At 52.4% G+C, this 22,325-nt stretch overlaps 8 protein-coding genes across 8 annotated transcripts; 2 read left to right on the top strand and 6 right to left on the bottom strand.

Annotated features, from left to right (window-relative positions):
* Positions 1-352: 352 nt before the first annotated feature.
* Aspvir_004869 (rRNA (cytosine-C5-)-methyltransferase NOP2) lies at positions 353-2,584 on the bottom strand (the record flags this gene model as incomplete). The annotated part of the gene is made up of 1 exon (XM_043268091.1): positions 353-2,584. One exon carries the CDS (start codon positions 2,582-2,584, stop codon positions 353-355), a length of 2,232 nt encoding a protein of 743 aa, XP_043124026.1.
* A 329-nt stretch (positions 2,585-2,913) lies between these two features.
* Positions 2,914-3,670, top strand: Aspvir_004868 (uncharacterized protein; the record flags this gene model as incomplete). Its single annotated transcript, XM_043268090.1, has 2 exons — positions 2,914-3,024; positions 3,089-3,670. The coding sequence occupies 2 exons, from the start codon at positions 2,914-2,916 to the stop codon at positions 3,668-3,670; spliced, it is 693 nt and encodes a 230-aa protein (XP_043124025.1).
* Positions 3,671-4,472: 802 nt separating this feature from the next.
* Positions 4,473-7,138, bottom strand: Aspvir_004867 (cell differentiation and development protein Fsr1; the record flags this gene model as incomplete). Its single annotated transcript, XM_043268089.1, has 4 exons — positions 4,473-4,732; positions 4,798-6,645; positions 6,702-6,980; positions 7,051-7,138. The coding sequence occupies 4 exons, from the start codon at positions 7,136-7,138 to the stop codon at positions 4,473-4,475; spliced, it is 2,475 nt and encodes an 824-aa protein (XP_043124024.1).
* Positions 7,139-7,858: 720 nt separating this feature from the next.
* Positions 7,859-9,088, bottom strand: rad14 (DNA repair protein RAD14; the record flags this gene model as incomplete). The annotated part of the gene is made up of 3 exons (XM_043268088.1): positions 7,859-8,274; positions 8,337-8,928; positions 8,987-9,088. 3 exons carry the CDS (start codon positions 9,086-9,088, stop codon positions 7,859-7,861), a joined length of 1,110 nt encoding a protein of 369 aa, XP_043124023.1.
* A 264-nt stretch (positions 9,089-9,352) lies between these two features.
* On the bottom strand, positions 9,353-10,509 carry Aspvir_004865 (uncharacterized protein; the record flags this gene model as incomplete). Its single annotated transcript, XM_043268087.1, has 2 exons — positions 9,353-9,816; positions 9,876-10,509. The coding sequence occupies 2 exons, from the start codon at positions 10,507-10,509 to the stop codon at positions 9,353-9,355; spliced, it is 1,098 nt and encodes a 365-aa protein (XP_043124022.1).
* A 2,198-nt stretch (positions 10,510-12,707) lies between these two features.
* Aspvir_004864 (putative DUF221 domain protein) lies at positions 12,708-15,622 on the top strand (the record flags this gene model as incomplete). Its single annotated transcript, XM_043268086.1, has 6 exons — positions 12,708-12,770; positions 12,826-13,061; positions 13,118-13,410; positions 13,468-14,373; positions 14,433-14,831; positions 14,904-15,622. 6 exons carry the CDS (start codon positions 12,708-12,710, stop codon positions 15,620-15,622), a joined length of 2,616 nt encoding a protein of 871 aa, XP_043124021.1.
* A 231-nt stretch (positions 15,623-15,853) lies between these two features.
* On the bottom strand, positions 15,854-17,845 carry Aspvir_004863 (putative extracellular endoglucanase; the record flags this gene model as incomplete). The annotated part of the gene is made up of 6 exons (XM_043268085.1): positions 15,854-16,015; positions 16,077-16,875; positions 16,928-16,949; positions 17,003-17,353; positions 17,409-17,540; positions 17,599-17,845. 6 exons carry the CDS (start codon positions 17,843-17,845, stop codon positions 15,854-15,856), a joined length of 1,713 nt encoding a protein of 570 aa, XP_043124020.1.
* A 1,592-nt stretch (positions 17,846-19,437) lies between these two features.
* On the bottom strand, positions 19,438-22,096 carry Aspvir_004862 (MINDY family deubiquitinase; the record flags this gene model as incomplete). The annotated part of the gene is made up of 3 exons (XM_043268084.1): positions 19,438-20,508; positions 20,565-21,418; positions 21,472-22,096. 3 exons carry the CDS (start codon positions 22,094-22,096, stop codon positions 19,438-19,440), a joined length of 2,550 nt encoding a protein of 849 aa, XP_043124019.1.
* Between the last annotated feature and the right edge of the window lie 229 nt (positions 22,097-22,325).

Below are 22,325 nucleotides of genomic sequence, written 5' to 3'. Positions count from 1 at the left end.
ATACATATTTCTTTTCCATTGGAAACTGCAGCATACCCGGGTGTTACGGAGAAAGAATTTGGAATTGGGGGCCTTTGGAGTTACTTGATGTTCAGACCTGCTTATACGGTTTCTTTCCCATGAATATATTGCATTTCTACAAATGAAAACAAGTAGAGTAACCTACATGTCACAAGTTTGCCATCACAGATCACAACTGGTATCATTATATTCTACCACAGCTATCTACGTCAAATCACAATGAATCAATCAACAATGATGCGCCATCCGTACCTAAACATGAGATGATGCTTTTGGAATGATCAACGAGAGAAAAGAAAAGACAATGATGCTACATTCAAGTGCAATCCGACTATTTTCCGGCTTTCTTGCCCGGACTACTGCTCGCTGCCTTCTTCTTGTTCTTCTTGCTGCTCTTGGAGTCGGAGTCCGTCTTGCTCTTGTCAGCCTTCTTTGCGGCCTTCTTGTCAGACGTCTTTGGGGCCTTCTCGTCCCCCTTCTCAACGGCAGACTCCTTCTTGCTCTCCTCTTGTTTTGGGGCGTCCGTCTTCTCAGACGCAGATTTCTTGGGCTTGTTCAGTACAGCCCTGGGGTCGAGACCCTTCCGGCGCAGGCGGTTGCGCTTCGCGCGAGCAATGCGCTCCTGGTCCTCCTCTTCCTCGAAGGGGCCGAAGGCGCCGCCCTCGATGTCGAGGGTCGTGCCGTCCTCGTTCAGGATGGGTGTCTTGTCGACTCCTTCGTCGTCGGCCTTCTTGGTGGGTTTGTCGGCTGCTGTGGCGGCGGCGCCGTCGGCGGAGGGCTTGGGCGCCGGGCTGGGGCCGGTCTTCTTGAGTTTGCAGACGAAGAAGCCGTCGACGTTCTCGCGGTGCGGGAAGTAGCGGCGGGTGAGGGTCATCTTGGAGTCGAACTTCTTGCCCATGTAGCTGGTGAAACCGGGGGAGCCGAAGTCGCCGAGCCCGGTGTCGACGAGCTTGACGTTGGGGCGTTTGCGGAGGATGTATTGCACGACTGCTTCGTTTTCTTCGACGGTGACGGAGCAGGTGGAGTAGACGATGTAGCCGCCTGTTTTCGAGGCGTGGTCGACGGAGTCGATGGCGGCGAGGAGGAGGTTGCGTTGCATGTGGGGGATGGCGAGGAAGTCGCGTTCGTTCTTGGAGGTCTTGACGCTCGGGTCTTTGGAGATGACGCCTGTGCCGGTGCAAGGAGCATCGAGGAGGACGCGGTCGAAACCGCCGAGGGCCTTGGGGAAGGCGGTTCGGGCGTCCAGGTTCGTGACGATGGTGTTCTTGCAGCCGAGACGGTGGATGTTACCAATCAGACCCTTGGCACGGGGCTTGCTGGCATCGTTGGCGATGACGCAGCCGGTGTTGCGCATCAGGGCCGAGATGTACGTCGTCTTACCACCGGGGGCGGCGGCCATATCGAGAACCCGCTCGTTAGGCTGTGGGGCCAGCGCCATCACGGGGAGGAAAGATGAGGCGGCCTGCAGGATGTAGTGGCCGGCCAGGTACTCGGGGGTGGCACCAAGAGGCACGGCCGACTCGAAGACTTGCAGGCCGACCTTGGACCACTTACCGACGGGTTCAAGGACCACGCCTCTGTTGATCAGGGCTTGTGCCAGAGATCGTCGATTGGTACGCAGCGTGTTTGTACGGATGACGACAGGACGAGGAGTTTCGTTGGCTTCGAAGAAGGCAAACGCCTCCATAGGGGTGAAAAGGTTGAACAGCTTCTCCGCGAGGAATGGGGTGTAGCCGTAATACGTGCAGATGTCGTCCAGGAGCAGTTGCAGGTAATCGGCGCGGGATTTGCCCGGTTGCCCGAGCGTCTTCAGATCGCCCAAAACTCGAGTGGTGTCTGTGATTCTCGTGCGGAGCAATTGGAGGTCAGGGGCCAGACCAGGCTTGCCCTCGGCATCAGCAAAGACATCCGGGCGGTCGCCTGCAATGTTGGTCTGCATAGCAGCCTCCTGTAACTCGCGCTGCGCCTCCTCCTCTTCCGCCTGTCTGGCTTCATCCAATTTCCGGGACAGTCCCTCAATGTTGGCGGCTGTGAGCTTCTCCTCCGCGTCGGACAGATCCTCGTCGTCGGAGAACATGGCCTCCCGTGGGTGGTCGTCTTCCTCCGAATCCATGACCGAGTCCTCGTCGTCTTCCACGTCCTCCTCCTCCTCCTCATCAGAATCCATCTCTTCCTGACTATCCATAGATCCGTCACTGACGCCATCCAAGTCATCAAATTCATCCTCAAGCATCTCATCGTCATCGAGATCCGACATATCTTCGTCGTCCGAGTCCATAAATGTAGGCTTCTCCTTCTCCGCGGGTTTGCTCTTGCTCTTCGCATCCTTCTTGCTGACAGTAGCAGTCTGCACCTTGGTTTCCTTTCCCTTGACCGCTCCATTAACCTTCTTCTTAGGCACAGCCTTCAGAACCTCTTCTTCATCTTCGGCTCTCCTCCGCTTCTTGCCCGACTCCGACTTGGATTCGACATCTCCTGCCTTGCGCTTCTTGTACAGGGTAATTTTCGACTCGTCCAGCGGGGCCGGAGGGCCCTGCTTCTTCATACGGCGACCCTTTCCCATTGCGACAAACTGTGTGGTGCAGGGTAGGAATTGTGGTTTCGCTAATATGTCGCTATCATGGAAAGCCAACCTTTTTTTTCTCTTGCTTCTTCCTTTTTCAGGCGGTCAACGCTGGCAGATCATTTCCGGAAGGCGGTCCATTCTTCTTAGTGGCCTGAGGCATGAATCTCCGACCGTGGGGTTCTGGCTTCATGAGCTCCCGATTGGGTAATGAGCACAATTGATCAATCGACTGTGACGACAGCCCTCCTATCATCCGTTCTTTCATCCCTACCAAAGGAAACAACACCCACTCAATTCGAATCCCTCGGGATTACAACATCATCACCATGAACGAAGTATCATTCGTCAAGACTTTCCTCTCAGCACTCGACTCTCGACCCATCAAGCTCCGCTCCGACCATGTCTTCGACCCAGAGCAAGTCGGACTGCGTGTCCCAGTACGTCCGCCTCATATCCCATATATCTCAGCTATATACTAGAGTCATGTACTAACCGGCACAGTACACCCTCCCCCGCCTGCACGCACCCCACCCGGAAATGCCCAAGAAGACCAAACAACCGCTCGCCCCGGGCTCCTCGAAATCCATAACAGTGCACCTCAAATCAGCCCGCAACCCGGCCCTCGAATTCTCTCTCCCCAATACCGCCCTCGCCACGACCTCCGTGCAGGATCTCAAGGACGCCGTGCGCGAGCGCGTAACAGACGCCCAGGGCAACAAGGTCTCCCTCGACAAGATCAAGATCCTGTACAAGCGCAAACCGGTGACGGGGAAGACCATCGCGGAGGTGCTTGCCGATGAGCCGGTGATGCTATCTGGCGGGAAGGAGGTCGAGTTCGGCGTTATGATCATGGGCGGGGCGCAGGTTGCTCTGAGTGCGGGGGCGGGTGAAGGGGCAGGTGCTGGGCAGATGGACAGTTACGAGCCTCCGAAGCCTGCTGTTGGGCCTAGTGGGGAGAGTGTTGTGGCGACGGAGGCTTTCTGGGATGATTTGCAGGGCTTCTTGGAGCAGAGATTGAAGGACTACAATGAGGCGAATAAGTTGAGGGTGCTCTTCAAGGGAGCTTGGAGGTCGAGTCTCTAGGAATTGCGGTGTTAATGTAGATAGCCTTTTTAAATGATACCTTTTACTGATCTGTCTGTGCTTCCCGGAGTGCGACTGGCACCGGATTGAGATTAGATGCGAGAGGGTGCTCTCGTTGAAAGTACACTATGAACGTTGGCTTGTAGTCCAGACGCTGCATAGAGCACAAGGTCAATACAGAAATCAAGTCTATTCAATGTGCTAGAATTTGATACCAAGTTCAAGGTACAGAAGCTGGGGAAGTGGTATAGGAACTAATTGTTATACATAAAACATATACGCATAGAAGCCAAATGAAAGGCATACTTGAGCATGCCTTTCAGGGAGACGGGAGAATTTGAAATTGCGAAATGGATACAGGATAGGATTATTCCCAAAATCCATCTCACACGGTATCTCGAGGCCAAGTGGCCGCACATCAAGCAGGGAGAAAATGGAGGCGAGCAGGAATCGAAGGCCAGCTGCAAGCTGTCCGGGTTTGAATGTCGTGATAATTTAACACCATCAATAACAAATCGTCAAAAGCTTCCACGTGAAGAGTGGGAAAAGGCGAACAGCCGCGACCTGGAGGCGGAGCCAAAACGGTCATTCGAAAGAAAAGCTCGTGCATGCAAGTATGATGGCGGAAGAAAGAAAATGCCAAGGGAACTATAACCACATGACTAGAAAGGAACAAATGCCAGGTAATTTGACACCGTTGCAAATGCTCAAGAACTGACCAAGCGCTCATTCAGGAAGAGTAGCCTAACGAAACGTCGGCGGACAACATCGGATTTCATGCATAGACAAGCAGAATCCGTCGTCATCTTGAGAAGACCTTGACAACCCCATCTCCTCCACCACTGACGACCCAGCGGCCGTCGCGGCTCCAGGTGACGGCACACACACCCTCACCACGCATCAATCGGTGACTTGTAATCTCTTGGGTGCAGCTGCGTTTCTCAAGGTTCCAGAACCGTAAGCTGGCGTCATGCCCCGCGGACACTAGTTCCAGTCCATCAGGAGATAAGGAAAGTGCAGCAATAGCCGCGGGGTGGGCCAGCATCGTGTATGTGCATTGGCCTATAACAGGGCAAGAAAATGTCAGTGCTTCCATTCAAACGGTTTGTGAATAGCAAAGTACGTACCGCTATTGGCGTCGAAGAGACGGATATATCTGTCTTCGTATCCACTTATGATTACCCCCTCCACGGCACTGGAGCCGGTAGCTCCGTGCACAACTTCTTCATCAGCCAACGTCCGACTAGGATCAAGGCCCGCAGACCCATCAAAGCCAATCGTGGTTGCAACGACAGAGTTGACTCCCGTCGAGGGAGTGCCATCGTAGGTTTCCAAGCTCGCCATGCCCACAATCTCCTCGCCGGTTCTCGTGTCATATACAAGGATCGAAGCATCCGTGTATGAAACAACGAAATTGACACCTGCAAGAGACAGGGGGCTGATACAAGTTGGTGATGGGGAGTCGGCCCGAAGGATATGATGGACGAGAGTATAGTGAAAAGGCGTGGTGGTTGCGGTGCTAGGTTGAGGCGAAGATGGGAAATTAGACCCAGACGATATCGAGTTAGCCCGCCGACTTCCACCAGCTCGCCTAGAACCGGCTTGTGGTGATGATAGCTGGGGAGGTGCACTGACGGCCCAGATCAATATCCGCCCATCGGCAGCGCCCGACGCCAGCAAGCTTCGATCTGGTCCTCCGTAGTGACTGGATGAATCGCCAAACACAGTACCAGCCGTGCCAGGAAGCACGCAAAGGCCCCAAACAGCATCGGTATGACCGTCAAGTGTGGCCTTTGGATCAACCCGTCCACGTTCCCAAACGCGCACGCTGGCATCCTGTCCACCAGAGAATACCCATCCATCACCCAGGGCACGGCCACCATTTGAGAAATTTTGGGACGGGGAGCACGCAGCCAGTGCGGTTACTGCTCCGACATGACCCCGATGGGTGAAGTAACTCGTTATATCCAGGTCGTTGCCTGAGTTCCCTCCGTGCGACCCATAAGCCCCGTACGATGCTGGTATGATCCATCTTTTGATCGTTCCATCGTCACTGCACGTGCAAATCTCGGGTTCTGAGGGGCTACCCCCGCCCGTGAAGATTACTGAGCGGATGACATCCAGGTGGCCGCGGAGAGCGAATCGGACTTTGAAAATAGGATCCTGTTTCTGCATTGCTCCCGCGCCGACGTCAATGGCACCTTCGCTCTTACGTTTGGAGCCAGAGCTCTTCCTTCGGTGCGATACTGATCCACCCCGTGAGGGAGACTTTGGCCCGGCGAAGTTCGCGTTGGGGAAGGCATCCACGTCTGGTCGGTGATGTGGGATGTGGGCAGTCCGGGACTCCTGAGCCGGGGTCTCATCAAAGTTCCACCCGTCTGTATCTTGTAATTGATCTTCCGCCTGCTGGGATTGAGCCTCCTCCTTAGCCACTGTCTGTGTGTTATCGTACTGTTGCTTCGCAAGACCAGCGCGCTCATCCGATAAGCCTGACTCGAACGCCTGCTTTCTGTTGTCAATAGCAGTAGCGGGGGTCTGCTGTGCCTCCAGCGGTCTTTTGTCCATGATATCTCGAGCCGTAGGGGGGAGGAATTGATTGGGAGCGCGAGACAAGTTGGAATTGTCCGAATAATGAGTCACGATGGGCTGGTGGTTTTGTAGTGCTACCTCGCGTGCCATCATGTGATTTGCCTGCTGTTGCTGCTGCTGCTGCTGCTTTTGGCGCTGCTGCTGAATGTAGGCTTCCTCTATACTCTGCTGAGGCATGTTGTGGTTCGCGTAGATATGATTCGAGAGTTCCAGGTCGTTTAGATCGGGAGCAGGATGCGACGTAGGGATAACATGAAACGCAACCTCCTGCGAGCATTTTGACAGGTACAGACGCGACTTCTCCCGTTCGTTCTCCTGTCGGACGCCAGGTTGGTTGCCGGTGTCAATATCGGTGGTGAGCTCGGCCTGGGATTTGGACCGTTGCGCTGCAGACAAGTCAGCAATTCATCAGCACCGTAGGTTTTCCGAGTTAGTATCATACACTTCAATGCGTTGATGCTCTCCCGGGCAATCTCCTTGGAGTCCCTCGTATCCTCGATCGGTTCATTGTTGCTCAGCTTCTTCACCTTCTCACGCTCTTTCTTAAGAGCAGCCTCAAGCAGCCTCACATGCTTGCCCAATGACTCGTGCAGCCGCTTGCTCGTTCGTACATCACCTTCTAACCTGCCGATCCGGGACCGCATCTCCGCGCGCTCAATCTCCCAGGCATTGCGATCTCGCTCGTGCCGATGCCATTCCGTCTGCAGAAAGCGCATCACGCCTATCGGAGAGGGAGGAATAGTTAGCGTCGAGAAACACCAAAACCAAGGCCAGAGTGTCCCTGCACCCACCTTGCAGTGTATACTCCGTCCCATGAGGTTGTCCGCCATTCGAGGACCCATCACCCCCAGCCCCGATGTATCCTCCACCCCCAGCCATGGCCGAGGGAGACTGCCAAGCCATGCGAACAAGCGACAGAATTTAAGTAGATTCAGAATAAGCGGCAAAGCTGTTTAAGCTTGTGCGTCCCCAGTTGAGACAAGAAGTGACGCCGAATGTGGAGAGCTCTCGTGGCCGCAACGCTGCAAGTTTGTTGATGTAAGCAACCCCCAATCTCAACGGGTGACAACGGCAGGAAACAACGTTCCAGGCCGTGTCAGCACCGGGTGGAGAGCAATAATTATTATGACTCCGACAACGGAAGGGTATGGATCACCGAAAGGAGAAAAGGAGGATGGTCGCTGTATGGTGTCGAGGCTGGACTGGCAGCTGGCGCGCGTTAGGTTCTCCTCGCTGAGGTCGGGGAAAGTCGCCGCACCGCCGCTGCTGGGCTTTTGTTGGCTCCCGTAGACGCACAACTCGGCCGTCTAACCGCCTTTAGCGCTGGGGTTGTTTGGCTCCCACCCTCGATCGACTGTAGACTGACATTCAATGGATTTATCTGTCAGATGGTCCATTATTTGCTACGATGTTCTTTTGACTACGTAGTTAGAGATGTTGCGATAAACGTGGCAGCAGACCGACTACATTAGTGCTTGTTGAACTCGGAAAACTGTCATCACGGTGAGAAGACCCGCGGACCCTTGCAAAGACTCCATAATTTCATTGTGGCTTCGTTGTAAATCATTAATATCGTGATGGAAGCTATCTGATGGAGCATTAGAATTCCAGTTCTTCAATCTCCATGCCACAGTCAACACATTTCTTGACCCCTATACCCGTCTCAGGATCCTCCACAGATCGGCCCCATTGATGTACATGTCGACCACCTTTCCCCAGATCATCGCCAAAATTCCCTCCGGCCGCACCTTGACGATTCCGTCGGTATGCTTCGACTCTGGTGCGCTTCTTGAGATCTTGCAACTTGGTCTTGAATTTCGCCTCCCGCCGCTTCTTCTTCTCATTCTCTCGTCGTTCAAATTCAGCATCCAACGCTTCTGGGGAACCCCATTTCTTTGGAGAGAATGCGTATTCCTCAACTTGGTATCGTAGATAGAGCATCATGTTATTCCAAGTCGACTTATGAGGGTTCGGTCGCTCCAGGTGCGGTAAAAGCTCTTCGTCGCGGAGTTCGGCTGCGAGAAGCGCGGCGTCAGTGATCCATCTTTGATAGAAACGCGTTCGGGGATAGACTCACGATCGGTCAACAGATAATCTTCCTTTGCTTCCGTCTTCGTCAGAAGACTGTACTTCTCCGGGTACTTCTCCTTGCAAGCATGGCATACACAACATCGGAGTAGCTCCTCCCACTTCCAGTCAATCTCAAGACTTCCACATTCCCGGCAGGTTTTCTGTTTGCTTTTATCCTCCAATACGCTCAGTCCGGGTTCGAACGGCCCTGCTCGGTCTCGGCGAAGGGAGTTGAGTAGTTGCTGTCGTTCCCATTCTTTCTGCGTCATATGCGCAGGCTTCTGCTCCTCCTTCCCATCTCGGACATTCAACGCCGTGTTGTATGGATCATCCTCCTGAGTTAAGAAACCTCCTTTCGTGTCGGTCATCTTGCTAAAGTCATACTCGACATACTTGGTGAAATTGCGGGCTGGCTTGATCGCATCAAGTGGACGGTTCGCCGACGCATCTCGTAATGTCGCAGGTGTCTCTGCCGTCATAGAAGAATATGTTCGTTTTACCCCGCTGGTGCTACTCAAGCCGGGTGTTGCAGCTCGTTTTTTGGCTTCCTCGGCCTCTCGTTGTTCACGGATCGCCTTGGCTTTCATACGATTGATCTCCTGCAAATAGATCGTTAGGTCAACAATGCAGAGCATGGGTCTTCAGCGAGTCACCTACAATTCTCCGCAGCTGTTCGGGAGTGAGCGGATCCCTTTGGAGCTCACTGGGCTTGTCAGCGCCCGATTTTGGGGGCGGCGTCGAATGCCTTTCCGCTTCCATGACGGTTGATTAGTGATTGATATCGAAAGGAAGTAACGCAACCGCGGATTTCCAACAGGTTGTCAATCATCAAGAGTTGACTTGATTGCCGATACGAGTCTGAAGGAAGCCTAGCGCCACGTCACGTGATGATAAGTGATGCGATTTGGCGGCTGGCGCCTTGTGATTGGCTGAACGGATCACAGGTGCAGCTATCAGGGTTCATCTTTGGCAGATAAGCGTAAGAGCCGTGTTGATAAGGTACAGTCTGCAAAGGAACCCCGGCTACGTCTCTGCTGTGCCAATTGCATACCCAGCGTGGCCGTTACTCAATTCACCATCGTCTCTTTCCTGTCCATACAATACCTCGCAAACTCCTCCCACAGGCACGTCCATGACGGCATCAGTGCCCTCGGACCAAATCTCTTTCCAGTTGACCTTGCGATTCTGCGGTCCCATTATCTGATACGATGTTGCGCCAGGTTTCATCTTGGCAGCACCGCCCGGTCGTCGTCGGCCTTTGCCGTCAATGACAGCTACATTGGCGACTTCGTCAACGATGTTCTCGATGCTGTTCACTGGTAGGGTCAGGTAACCCGTGTTATAAGATGCCAGAGCGACATAGATGTAGATGATTAGCATGACCAGCCATGCGGGAATAGCGAGCGACCACCACCGATCGGGGTAGTAGGTGATACCGAGCTGGTGCAGGAATGGGGACGGTAGGTAGGACCAGAGGACATAGATTACTGTTGGTGAACGTGTTAGAATGGTGATCACTTTCTGCAGCGCGTCGGGTTCGACTCACAGAAGGCCAGCGATGAAGCCAGGTATAAGACAAAGCCGTAATACTCATATGTCGGTACTTTCGGGCTGGCGCGAGGGACAGTCGTTGCACGACGGGCAGATTTCGCGACAGCCGCCTCGGTATCATTCGGTGTTTCCACGTCCGAGCTATCAGGGGTAGTCGGTCGGGAAGTAGTAGTCGAGAAAGGGGGACGAAGAAGCGACGTCAACGAGGGGGACGGCGGTAGGGGTGTGGGAGGCCTGTTATAGAACGGAGGAGCGAAAGCATTAGGCCCGTGTAAGGAACTCGAAGATTGGCGAAACGGGTGATGCATGGCGATGCCATCTTCGGCAGCTTCCTCATCCGATTCCGTCGAGGCATCCGAGAATGACTGATTGTCTAGAGAATAGCTGGAGTAGAAGTCCGGATCCTCCTCCTCCTCTGCAAGGTCGTCGGTTGTAGGCGAAAGCATGTCCGAGTCATCCAGCCCTGGGTAGCTGTTGCTTTGCACATCGTGCATTGTTGTCGCAAATCCATCCGCAGGGAGAGGCGGAAATGGCTGCTTTGACTCTCTTGATGATACGACGTGTACGGAACCACGGTTGTCACCAATAGACCGGGACTGCTTTTCGTCGCCAATCTCGGGAGGTGACATGCTTAATTATCGATTTGTCCTGCGCGACTAAGTTGTGGTAACATTTGGAGCAAATTGACACTCTCGTAGCTTATCACTATACTGCCGCCTCTCACCGCTCAATCGTTATGCTGTTGGTGATATGTTCATTTTGCAGAGTAATAATTCAAGTCGTTCGAGCATTATGTCTGAGACTACATACGCTCATAAGACAGGTTTCAGACCCGCAAAAGAGCTATCTTTCAGCTTCCAGTGAGTGACTTGAGGATGTGGCCAGCAGACCTTGAGAGGATATACCTCATTACCCACCGAACTACATATATTCGCACAGATAGAGTATGACTTGCGATAACATTGTCATCGGAACATACCATTTATCAATGCTCACCGTGTCTGTCATTGAACGTGCGTCATGCGAGCAACCAGTCTATATATCTTGACTCCTATGTTGGCTCCCCAGAGTTTCCATGAAGATGCCAGAGATATCTAGCCCTTGGGCCTTTAGCTTCGTCATGGTTTGTCCAAAAGTCATCCACAATTGGCCACAATCTCCATGACACACGTCTAGAAAAGCCCAGGAGACTCCCTCTGTCTTGACATCCATTTTCCCGTGCCATAATAGGTTTCGTGGTTGACGCTCAGATCAGATCCACAGTTTAGGCTTCCACACAAGGTGATTCCAAAGCCACCTTTACCACATAGCCAATCATCCGCTCGCGAGGATAATGGATGAGTTGACTTTGTTCGTCAGTCGGCACTCAGGAAAAAGACAGTTGATACATCAACTATCTATCGTCATCAGACACCAGGAAAGCTTCTTAGACGCACCATGTAGCTCAAGTCGCAGGAAGATGTGCGGACTGTGTACCACGTTGGCGAGGTTTCTTTACATCACTTCTGAGGTCCACTCTTATCTTGCCTTAGGACAAACGAATAATCGACTCCGAGAGGTCGAGTATGGGATGGAATGAGAACGGGCCATCCGTTGAAGATTTGAGCGTCGTACTTGGACAAGCACCCCCTTGCTTGATTGATTTGTCGACATCAACGACTGTCGACCAACTTTTACCGAATCAGAGAATACGTCTACAGTGGGAGACCGAGAGTAGGTAATGCTTCTCTAGGCTCCAACAAATCGATTGGGATGCATTATCCCATGCTTGTTCATCTTGCGGTATGCAGTCCATAAGCCTTAGCACCTCGAAAAGCCGCCTAGTCGAGAACCAATTACGAATGGGACCGTCAATCAATAGTCAGTCTTGCAGATTTAGCTTTGGGTTTGCCATTCAGGACACCCCAGTTTGTGACGTGGGATAAGAATCTTGAACTTACTTCCCTAGCGGGAATTGTCTGAATGCTTGGTCAGAACTTTCCGATAGATCAACATGGGACTATTGAAATTCTGCTCTCAGATACTATTACAATACTACGGAGTGGACTAGCTGAAAAGTCAGGAGTAGCATCCTTCAGCAAACCAGCTATTTCTTCAAACAGTGTGTTCAAGATTCAAGGGCGTCATGGTTCAAAAGGGACTGCGAACATTCTGTGATGTCTTAGGAATTGGCGGATTGATCAGCGACTTCATTGCCCAATTGGATGCGAAGCCACCGATCTTTCAGGGACCACCACTGATGCCTTGCTACTATGTACTAATCGGAGGGCATCCACCGATCAACACGCGACGGTAACACAAACTGCCTTGAGACTTGAGACTTGAGAGCGAATACACATCTTGGATCGACAGAAGAAATGACAACACGCCAATGGCCGTTGTACCACTCTACTGTAGCGAGCTAACAATTATCAATATCCTCCTCGGGCTTTTTGAGCATTGATCGACGGATCATCCAGTACTTTCGAAACCGCGTGAAGCTCTGGAGCTACGGTGTAAACATTCCAAATAATGCATCCCCGACCACCTGGGCTTTGCATGGCTCACCATTGGCATTTCTGTCACACGAAGGTTGACTTTCGGAACACTATTGGCAACTGGCTTTGCGTGCTGTACCTACCTACCATACATGCAGAATGATAGGAATGACGGGTCCAACGCGCCATACAGTCCGCTTGTCCTAGCGGCGGGTCGGACCCGAGATATATGTAGGCAATTGCACCCTTGTGCTTTTATATTCTGATTCGAGACTGTTGTCGTATGACCATCGAGGCACCCGGACATTGGTTTGTATAACGGTCATATTGCAGGACCACGAGGGCTCATCATGGTGCCTACCATGGCCGTCCCAGTATGGGTTGGTCCCCTGGTAAAACGCCAAAATTTCCTCGTATGTATGCCGAGATGGAGCCTTGAAACGCACTTTGTTGACCCTCAGAATGTAGGATCCGAACAATGACCCTAACGTCGGTTCTTCTCGAGGCAACGCGTCCTCGACGACTTCCGACGCCATCGACAAACTCGGCGGCGTCAATGATTCAACCTCACTTTCAGCCCTTGTGTCCACACTCCTACCCGCGCTGGTCATCGCCCTCTTTTGGTTCGGTCTGTTCTTGATATGTCGACGTACGCAACTGCGTTGGTATGCCCCAAGATCTCACTTGCCATGCTGGCACCAACAGTATGTTTTTGCTCCTACAGCATCGTTGTTTGCGCCACTTACTGAGGCATGTGCAGTGAACGAACCCCCCAGTTGCCAAGGGGCTTCATCAACTGGTTTGGGCAGTTTCTCAAGATATCTGATGCGCATGTTCTACATTCCTCCTCAATGGACGGATACCTCTTTCTGCGATTCCTCAGGGTGCTTTGTTCTACTTGTTTTACTGGTTGCCTCATCACATGGCCAATCCTGATCCCGATACACGTCACCGGCGGTGCAGGAAACACCCAGCTAGACGCACTCAGCTTTAGCAATGTAAAAGACCGGACCCGGTACTATGCACATGCTATCATGGCATGCGTCTTATTCAGTAAGTGCTTCTGGGGGCGGGCTCTTCCAAGCAGAATCACTAATTTGTGACCTGCAGCCTATGTCTTCTACGTGGTCACTCGGGAGAGTCTCTTCTATGCGAATATGCGACAAGCATATCTCAATTCCCCTGCCTATGTTCGTCGCATATCATCGCGAACGGTGCTGTTCATGTCCGTGCCAGAAGACTACAAGAACGAGCCCAAGCTGCGGCAAGTGTTTGGTGATTCCATCCGAAGGATCTGGATCACTTCTGACTGCAAGGAGCTCATGAAGAAAGTCGACAAACGGGACAGTTTAGCCTATCGGTTGGAGAAAGCGGAGACCAACTTCATTCGAGCAGCAAACTCGGCCCGTCTCAAGGCATTCAAAAATGGAGTGATCACTTCGGACACGTGTTTGGACTGCGAAAGCGGGACGCATAGCTGGCGTAAGAAGATTCGCAGACCGAGTCACCGTGTCAAGTTGTTTGGACCCAAAGTTGACTCCATCCGGTGGTTGCGCGACGAGCTCGTGAAGGCATCAAAGGAGGTAGAGGACCTCCAGGAACAGCATAAGAATGGGGAGATGAAGAATCTTTCTGCTCTGTTCATAGAGTTCAACACGCAGTCCGATGCGCAGATCGCCCTACAGACGCTCTCCCATCACCAACCGCTCCATATGACGCCTCGTTTCATTGGTATCTCTCCTAAAGAGGTCGTCTGGTCTAGTTTGAATCTCAGCTGGTGGCAGCGCATTGTGCGCAAGTTCGCGGTCCAGGGTGGAATTGCTGCCTTGGTTATCTTCTGGTCCATCCCCTCCGCTGCTGTTGGGGCGATCTCGAACATCACCTACCTCACCAGCCTTCTACCCTTCTTGGGCTTCATTAACAAGCTGCCTTCATCACTGAAAGGAGTGATTGCAGGACTGCTACCGTCCGCAGCTCTAGTCCTTCTCATGTCATTGGTTCCGATCATCTGTCGTTGTATGTCCCTCAAGACTAAAGTCCAACAACAAAAACGCAATGCTGACAACTTTCTACAGTCCTCGCCAGACGAGCAGGTGCCCCATCGACAGCCCATGTAGAGCTCTTCACACAGAGCGCGCACTTTTGCTTTCAGGTCGTTCAAGTCTTCCTTGTGACAACCCTGACATCGGCAGCATCTGCCGCAACAGCCCAAATCATCAAGAACCCTCTGTCGACCAAAGATCTTCTCGCCGAGAACCTACCCAAAGCCACAAACTTCTACATATCATACTTCCTGCTCCAGGGCTTAACAATGAGCTCGATGGCAATAGTGCAGGTCGCCGGTGTCATTGTATTCAAATTCATGAGTACCTTTTTCGACCGCTCCCCACGCCTCCTATACCGTCGCTGGGCATCACTCAGCGGAATCGGCTGGGGGAACGTGTTCCCCGTCTTCACCAACATGGGGGTCATCGGTACGTTTCTGACCCTCTCCAATACCGTGCATGTAACCCTTCAACCCCACCACTAACCACACCCTCCTCCAGCCCTGACATACTCCTGCATCGCCCCCCTCATCCTCGGCTTCGCCTTCGTAGGCCTCTACCTCGTCTACCAAGCCTACCGCTACAACTTCCTCTTCGTCTACGACATTGGAACAGACACAAAGGGCCTCGTCTACCCGCGCGCCCTCCAACATCTCCTAACAGGCATCTACCTCGCCAACATCTGCATGATCGGTCTCTTCGCCATCCGTGCCGCCATCGGGCCCCTGGTCATCATGGTCCTCTTCACCATCCTCACCGTGCTAGCACACATGTCCCTCAACGAGGCCCTAGACCCACTCTACACCTTCCTCCCCCGCACCCTCGACACAGAAGAGGAAGAGCAGCAGTCGAAAGAAGACGAGACGCAGGCCCTCCTGCAGCATCCCCGCAACCGCTGGGAGGCAGCCTGGAAATGGTTCCACCCGAACCTATACAGGGACTACGCGGCGCTGCGGCGGAAAGTGCGCCGGGACCATGTCGAGATCAGATACTCCGAGGAGGAGGAGGTGAATGCGTACTTTGAGCCGTGGATTAGGGCGCGCACGCCGACGCTGTGGATCCCCAGGGATAAATGGGGGTTTAGTCATCGGGAGGTGCTCGAGACGCATCCCTCCATTCCGATCACGGATGAGGGGGCGCATCTGGATGAGAAAAATAAGATTGTCTGGGATAAGTTTGACCCGAGTCTTCCGCTTTGGGAGCTGAAGGTTCTGTATTGATTGATTGATTTTTGCTTTGATGATGATGATACTGTTTGCTGTGCTACGGCTCTTATATTAATGGTGGTACTAGCTTAATGATTCATGAATTATGGGAGTCTAGACTTCCCCATTGTCTTGTCTACTAACGAATCAAGGTCGCAAAAGTAGAAGCACCTTTGTTGTGCGACATACCTGCACGCATAAATGCGAATTGGACAAAAAGACACACCAAGACCCATAGGACTATATCTAAACAGTCACAGTAAAGTTGACAGTATTTGCACCACCAGCAACACGAGGGTAGAACTCAAACGTAAACACCGTAGCCTCCCCAGCAGATTTCACAGCATTAATCGCCGCCGCTGTCAAAATGACATTCGAGGCATCAAAGTTCCACTGGCTGCTGTAGGTCTAGACGCAGAAGACAGTCAGCGGTAAGCTACAAAATTGCACGAAAAGAAAGAGTACGCACCGTTCTCGCCTGCTGCAACGGGCCCAGGTACTGGGTGAAATCATCAACGAGGTATTTACCACTGGTGGTAAGAGCTTTGACGGCCGCGATCTTAGGGACGCCGCCCCATGTAATGGGGATGGAGAGGTCGCCGGAGACGGACGATGCGGCGGCGGAGGTAGACCCCAGTGTTGGCGTCTGCCATTGCACGAGCTGGACGACGGGGGAGGCGCCCGAGGAGAACGTGAGGGTGAGCTCGGTGATGATGCCAGGCTTTGTAGATGCGGAGATGCGCTTGGAGAGGTACGACGCCGCAAAAACGATGTTGGAGCCGGAGACGGAATAGTCTGTTCCTTGCTTCAGGGTGGTGCCGCTGGAATCCTTGATGGACTTGAGGGTATTGCCGTTGAAGATGAAGGGGAGGCTCTGGCTCGTGACTGGCGTTCCGACCTGGTGGAAGATATAGGCTGAAGACGACTGGCTTGTGGCGGACGCGTCTGTGGTGCTGTCGGGCAGGCTGTTCTTGGTGGAGGACTTTGTTTTGGTGATGATTTGGAGGGAGGTTGGGTCGCGCCATTTGCCTGTTGTCCGGTCAAGGTGGTCGAGGCCATTGTCCCAGAGAATAGCGGCAAAGTTGTACTGGGCCGCAACGTGAACTAGATGGTCGTTGTACTTCCAGCGTGCGGCTGGCTCAGTGTTCGTCGGAGATGCATCATACTCTCCCAGGATGATGGGCACATTGGTGAAGTTGTTTCGAAGCAACTCGAAATCATTGGTAAGGGCAGCCTTGTCAGAGTCCGACCCCCAGATGGTCTTGCCCCTGAAAACGTGTCAGCTTTGGATTTGTAGAAGTATTGAACAAGATTCCTCACCATGCGCCGAAGATGAAGTCATCTGGGTATCAATTAGTATTTTGACCAAGTAGGGTTGGGCAAGGGATCGCTTACAAGGACTATAGTAGTGGAACTGAATGGCGTAAGGGTTAGAGAAGCCAGTAGGAGCCTTGAACCACTGCGAAGTCTTGATACTATCCTCGCCGCCACCAACCAGATTGACAACTCGCTTGGAGTTGAATCCTCCAGCGTTATTGATAGCCTGAAGGAAGATCTGATTCAGTTTGTTGAGCTCGGCAGCATCCTGAGCATTGTTGACAGGCGGCTCGTTAATCGCCTCGAAGGCAACCATGTTCGACTTGCAACCCAACTTGGTGCCAATCTGATACCAGAGTCGATAGAATTTCTCCTCAATCATTGAAAGGTTAGCTCCTGACTGAGTGACATCGGCCCACATCCACGAGTCTATTTCTCAATCAGTCCCTGAGAACGAGTACGAGCTCACTGAAGCATATCTCACCGTGGTGAACATTGACGATAGCGTGCAGGCCGCGGGATGTAATCATATCCAGAACGTCAGAGACTCGCTGCAGCCATGCTGGATCAACAGTCCAGTCCGGCGAGCTTCCAGTGAAGTGGTCTGCCCATGTAACTGAGCATTGTCAGCAGATTCGCAGAAGTAGATGTTAGTAGCGCCGAATTGAGCTCACCTGGAAGTCTGACACTCTTGAATCCAGCCGACTTGACGGTATCAAATGTGGACGCTTGAACTGGAGCGTTGTTCCAGGAGCCCTCGTTAGGAATAGCGTCAAGAGTATTGCCCAGATTCCACCCGGGATGGACACGAGAAACGAAATCAGCAGCGGTTATGGGAGTGAAGGTCCCTGGGCAATTGCCTGCTTGGGCCCATGCACTTCTGAGAAGTGCCGCAAGGGCAGCAACGCGCAACCCCTTCATGACTTGTTTCTGCGTGAACTGACTAGACACCTATTTCCTAGATCTACGTCGAGGCCAGGTCTGAGAAGGCAACCAGGAGCCAGCCGCATTTATGTATCTCAGCCGAGCGACAACGCCATGTGGAGAAAATAGCATCGGTTTCAGCCGGATATCAGCCTAGACTGCATATGGGGAAGATTTCAGATGTCGCATTATTGCAAGGAACGATGCAGGAACTAATTAATCTACATTCGACACCGGGGTACCTTGTGAAGCGACTTAACGGAAGATCCAAGACCGGCTCGGCATTGTTTACCTGCAGCAGGACCCTGAATGGAGACAGGGCATGACGGACACATTGTGACACTGGTTTGCAAGGGGCTCGATAGAGCCTATGCATTTCGCATGGCCATGATCGTTCGACATCGTGGATAAATTAGAGTGACAGAAGAAGTCAACTCAACCGGCGGACCGACGGACCGAATCCATTGCTAAAGGTCACATCGACTCGGTCAAGCTCCATTGAAAAAGGAGATTGATGTCTCGAAGCCAGATTGTGACGAACTGAGCCGCGAAAGGAATCTGGGGACTGATAGATCGGACTGCCTATGTGCTGCGCCTGCATGGAGATAATTCCTCCAATAGCAGAAGAAGAAAACGAATACCACAGTCCATCCATCACTGGTGTTGTGGACCCCCAGGCCTTTAATTTCTGAAGAACGACATGATTAGAGGTCTCAACGAGTGTTTCAAACTCAAATTCAGAGACAATGGCTTATTGGGAAAGATCTTCACCATGCTATTGATGTCGATCAAGCATTGGCAAAAATCCTGCACGGAGAAACTTCTGGTAACTACACACCAGTGACACACCACGTGGTTAGCTCTTAAACCAAGAACAGTTGCACCAAGGAGCTCGGGATAAATACATCCTCATACTAGTATTGGCCCCCGCAACCCCGCATCTTCATGGTCCCCGGAACTGAAGTCGCTGCCCGTGGAGGACTAGGGAAAGTGTGAAATCATCCATGCTGCTGAAGACCCTGTAGACGTCGTGATTGCAAGGTTGATGCAGAGAAGAATTGGAGGGCATCAAGTGATCAACCGTTGACAAAGATCGTCCATCCGTGGCTTGGCTGTATTGAATATATATTGCCATCAAGAGGGCTTCATCTTCGTTGAGGATACAGGGATCGAGGTTGCTTGAAGTGCTGATAGTGCAGGGACTGAGGCGCATCATGTGATATGCTACACCAAGACCATGACCCAGTTCAAACCAACTGTTGTTCTTCGTAGGTTCCTTGGCTGCTGCGCCGATTCTCTCGATATAAGGTATGCGAAGGTATCCGGACCGGACTCGGTGTACTATAGCAGCATTATCTAGGTGAACCAGCTTTATTATAAAACTCTTGAACTCCGTTATCTATCATTCAGTGAATGTTCAGACATGCCTATCCCGTGGTATCTATATAAAGTACATAGCATCATGTCGTTGCGTCGTCAAAAGCAGTAAAAACCGTTGCCGAAAATTGATAGGGTTCGTGGTATGCACCATGACTTGTCTTGGTATGTGCCCTCGAGATCATTTGTAAGTTGACCTGAGAGCGTGGTCACTACATGACCACACAGTCTTTGTTTCGATCCTTGGGCCGATCTCCTGGGCCTGCTGCAACTGGACCTGGGGCTACTCGCCGTCCCAATGAGTGTCTTTGATATCGAGCTTGCTGAGGCAAAGCATTGTGAGGACTATCTCGTGGTAAGTGTGCTGGGCGGGTGGCCGCCTGTTCGTAGGATGGAGGAGGGACATCTCCAGCGTTATTACTGGCGCCAGGACCTAGCCTTGAAGAGCGGCCGTCTGACGTGGCTTGACTACCGCTACCGTTTACTACACTCGCTGAACGTTGGTGAGTCGAGTCTAAGCCCCAAGAAGCTCCTCGGGGATAGCTTGGGGCCGAAGCTCGTTGACTGCGTGGCTGGTTATTGCTCTGCCTTTCCCGGCGTTCTTCTTCCTGGTATTGAAGAGAGAGCGCGTAGGCGTAGTCAGCATCGGCTTGCTCTTGGGGAGACAATGCACCTGTTCTATCTTCACTCGGGACAGAAGGAACGTTCGTTCTGTTGCTGGAGGTTCGTGGACCGGATGGACCCGTACCGGATGGAGCATGGCCAACGGGGCGAAAGTCGCCCGAGAAGAACTCTGCGTTGAATCCATTCACATCAACCAGACACTCCCAAACAATTTCCGCGTGGTTGGAATAGCCAGCATCGGTGACAAGGGTAAACAGTTGATGCCGCTGAGGATGTTTATAGACAGTCGAGAAATGATCATTGCGGAACAAGATCGAGAAAGTCCCAGTGCGCATTTTCTCAGTAAGGTGGTCCAAGCCAAATGTACTCAACTGAGTCGCGTTCTCAATCTCAGTAAAAGTCTGGATTGCGTGAATATCTTTCATGGCTTGTTCCTCGTCCCAAGTTAGCGTCTCCCCTCGGAAGACACGATCTTCAAGTTCCTGTTTGCGAAATGGCAGTAATTGGACATCTTCATAGTATTGTGCCAGTCTCTTCAGTGCGCCATCGGCTTTGCTCGCAGGTGACGCGACCCAACCGTGCACGAGGGGAACGCCAAATGTACCGTAGAGCCGGATGTCGTCTGTATCTTGGAAAGTGCCTGGGGCGTCATCCGATTCCTGCGTCAATGTCAGTACTGATTTCTGGTGAACCTTTGCAGACATGATCTTCGTACCAAAGTAAGTCGAGGATTGACGTTCATCCCCGTGTGCAGCATCGTCAGGAAGCGACTGAGCGCCTCGATATCTGGAAGTTCGCCATCGGTTCCCACACGAGTCGTCAATTCATCAAACAATGCCTCAATCAACAGACCGAGAGAGATCTGCTCTTTGGACCGCAGCGCTCTAACAATTGGTGGCTGCATGTCCCGATCCGCACGCAATACTAGCGTGTTGACAAGGGCAAGTAACGGACATGGCCCGTTTTTGTTTTGGACTAGCACGGGAGACTCCCGCAATTTCCCTGTGGGGTCCGTCCAGTTGACATGTCGGATCGAATATGTCTCGGATCTCTGCTCGTTCTGCTGCTGTTCATCTAGTTCGGACAATGCAGCGTTTCTCAATGGTAGTGGTGGGGCCTGACTTGCATCTGCGTTCGGGCGCAGCGGCAATGGTGGCGCAGGTGCAGCTGAGGTATTTTGTGGTAGAAGCTGTGTAGTGGGTTCACCGCTGGCGTGAGAGGGCTCATCGACTTCGATAAGTTCATGTGAAGATGGAGTGCTCATGGTAGAATCAGTCACGTAAGGAGTTTCAATGCCGCTCCCTGGAGCAAGCGACCCATGATCTGTCTGCTGCAGATATTGCGACGAGTACCCATGCTCATTGCCTATGGGTGATGTCTGGAAAGGAGATGTCGAGCCATTTTCGCGGACCGCATGAGGCATGGAAGACGTATTGTGAGGATCCATTCGACTGTTTTCCCAAGCGGCAGACCGTGTAGCTGCCTCAGGGCGTTCTTCAGCCCATGGAGACTCCGATCCTGACTGGTCTAGAAGCGACAAGCGCGCAGTCATTGGAATATAACCTTCGCCTAAAACTGTATAAGCAGTGATACCAAAGAGAGTGCGGCCGGTAACAACCTACTCTGACTCAATCGATCACTTGAGTTATCTCCATGCGATGCACGTAGGTTATTCGAGCCCCAGGGATTCTCATCGGATTGTTTCGCTTTCAAGAAAGGGTTGTTGGATTGGAGTTGGATAGGTGGCTCCCAATTCGCACTATTGTTTACCTCTTGCCATTCGTTCGCAGCCATCCTTCTCTGAGTGCCCGCAACGACGATCGAAGGTACGCGATCGCCTCTTCTACTATCTAGTGGCGGCCCCTGCAGTGGTTCCCCAGCATGGACCGGCGGATGTTCAGAGACAGAATGGCTCTTGTCAGGCCTTTCCGCTACATCATCCGCCCACGGGTTGGCGGTTTCACTGGAGAGAGTCCCCACAGGGGACTTCTGAGCTTGTTCCAAAGGCATCAAGTCGAATGCTGGCGAAGTGTTGAGATCTGGGGAATAAATAGAATCTTCCGAGGGTATTTGATAAGGATGGGGAGAGCTTTTTGCCCTTCTGGGACGAGTTAGGAGCTTGGGGGAAGGCGAGGTAGCTGATTTCACAGTCGGAGAGGTTGGTGAGATTGGAGAGCGAGGTTCAGAGCGAGCATTTCCTAGATTGAGACTATACAGATGCGGCGGTGCACGTTTTCGAAGGACCATGGAGGCGAATTTCTCCTATAGCCGCATGATTAGCCTCTAGGCGTCAATCTGATGAAGACAAGCTCTTGAGGCCCGCCGGAGGTGTAGCGGTCCGCCTCGGTTGGACAAAGGACTCAGGATGACCAGGTACCTAAAATCGCTTTAAAGTGGAAGGAGCTAGATGATGGCTAAACTCTGCTAACCTCGAAAAGCTCTTCGGATGCATGTAGAACCGTGGCAGAGTCGCTGG

The sequence above is a fragment of the Aspergillus viridinutans genome (genome assembly GCF_018404265.1).
Source record: "Aspergillus viridinutans IFM 47045 DNA, scaffold_2, whole genome shotgun sequence".
Taxonomy (NCBI): domain Eukaryota; kingdom Fungi; phylum Ascomycota; class Eurotiomycetes; order Eurotiales; family Aspergillaceae; genus Aspergillus; species Aspergillus viridinutans.
This window is presented reverse-complemented; position numbering and strand designations above follow the sequence as displayed.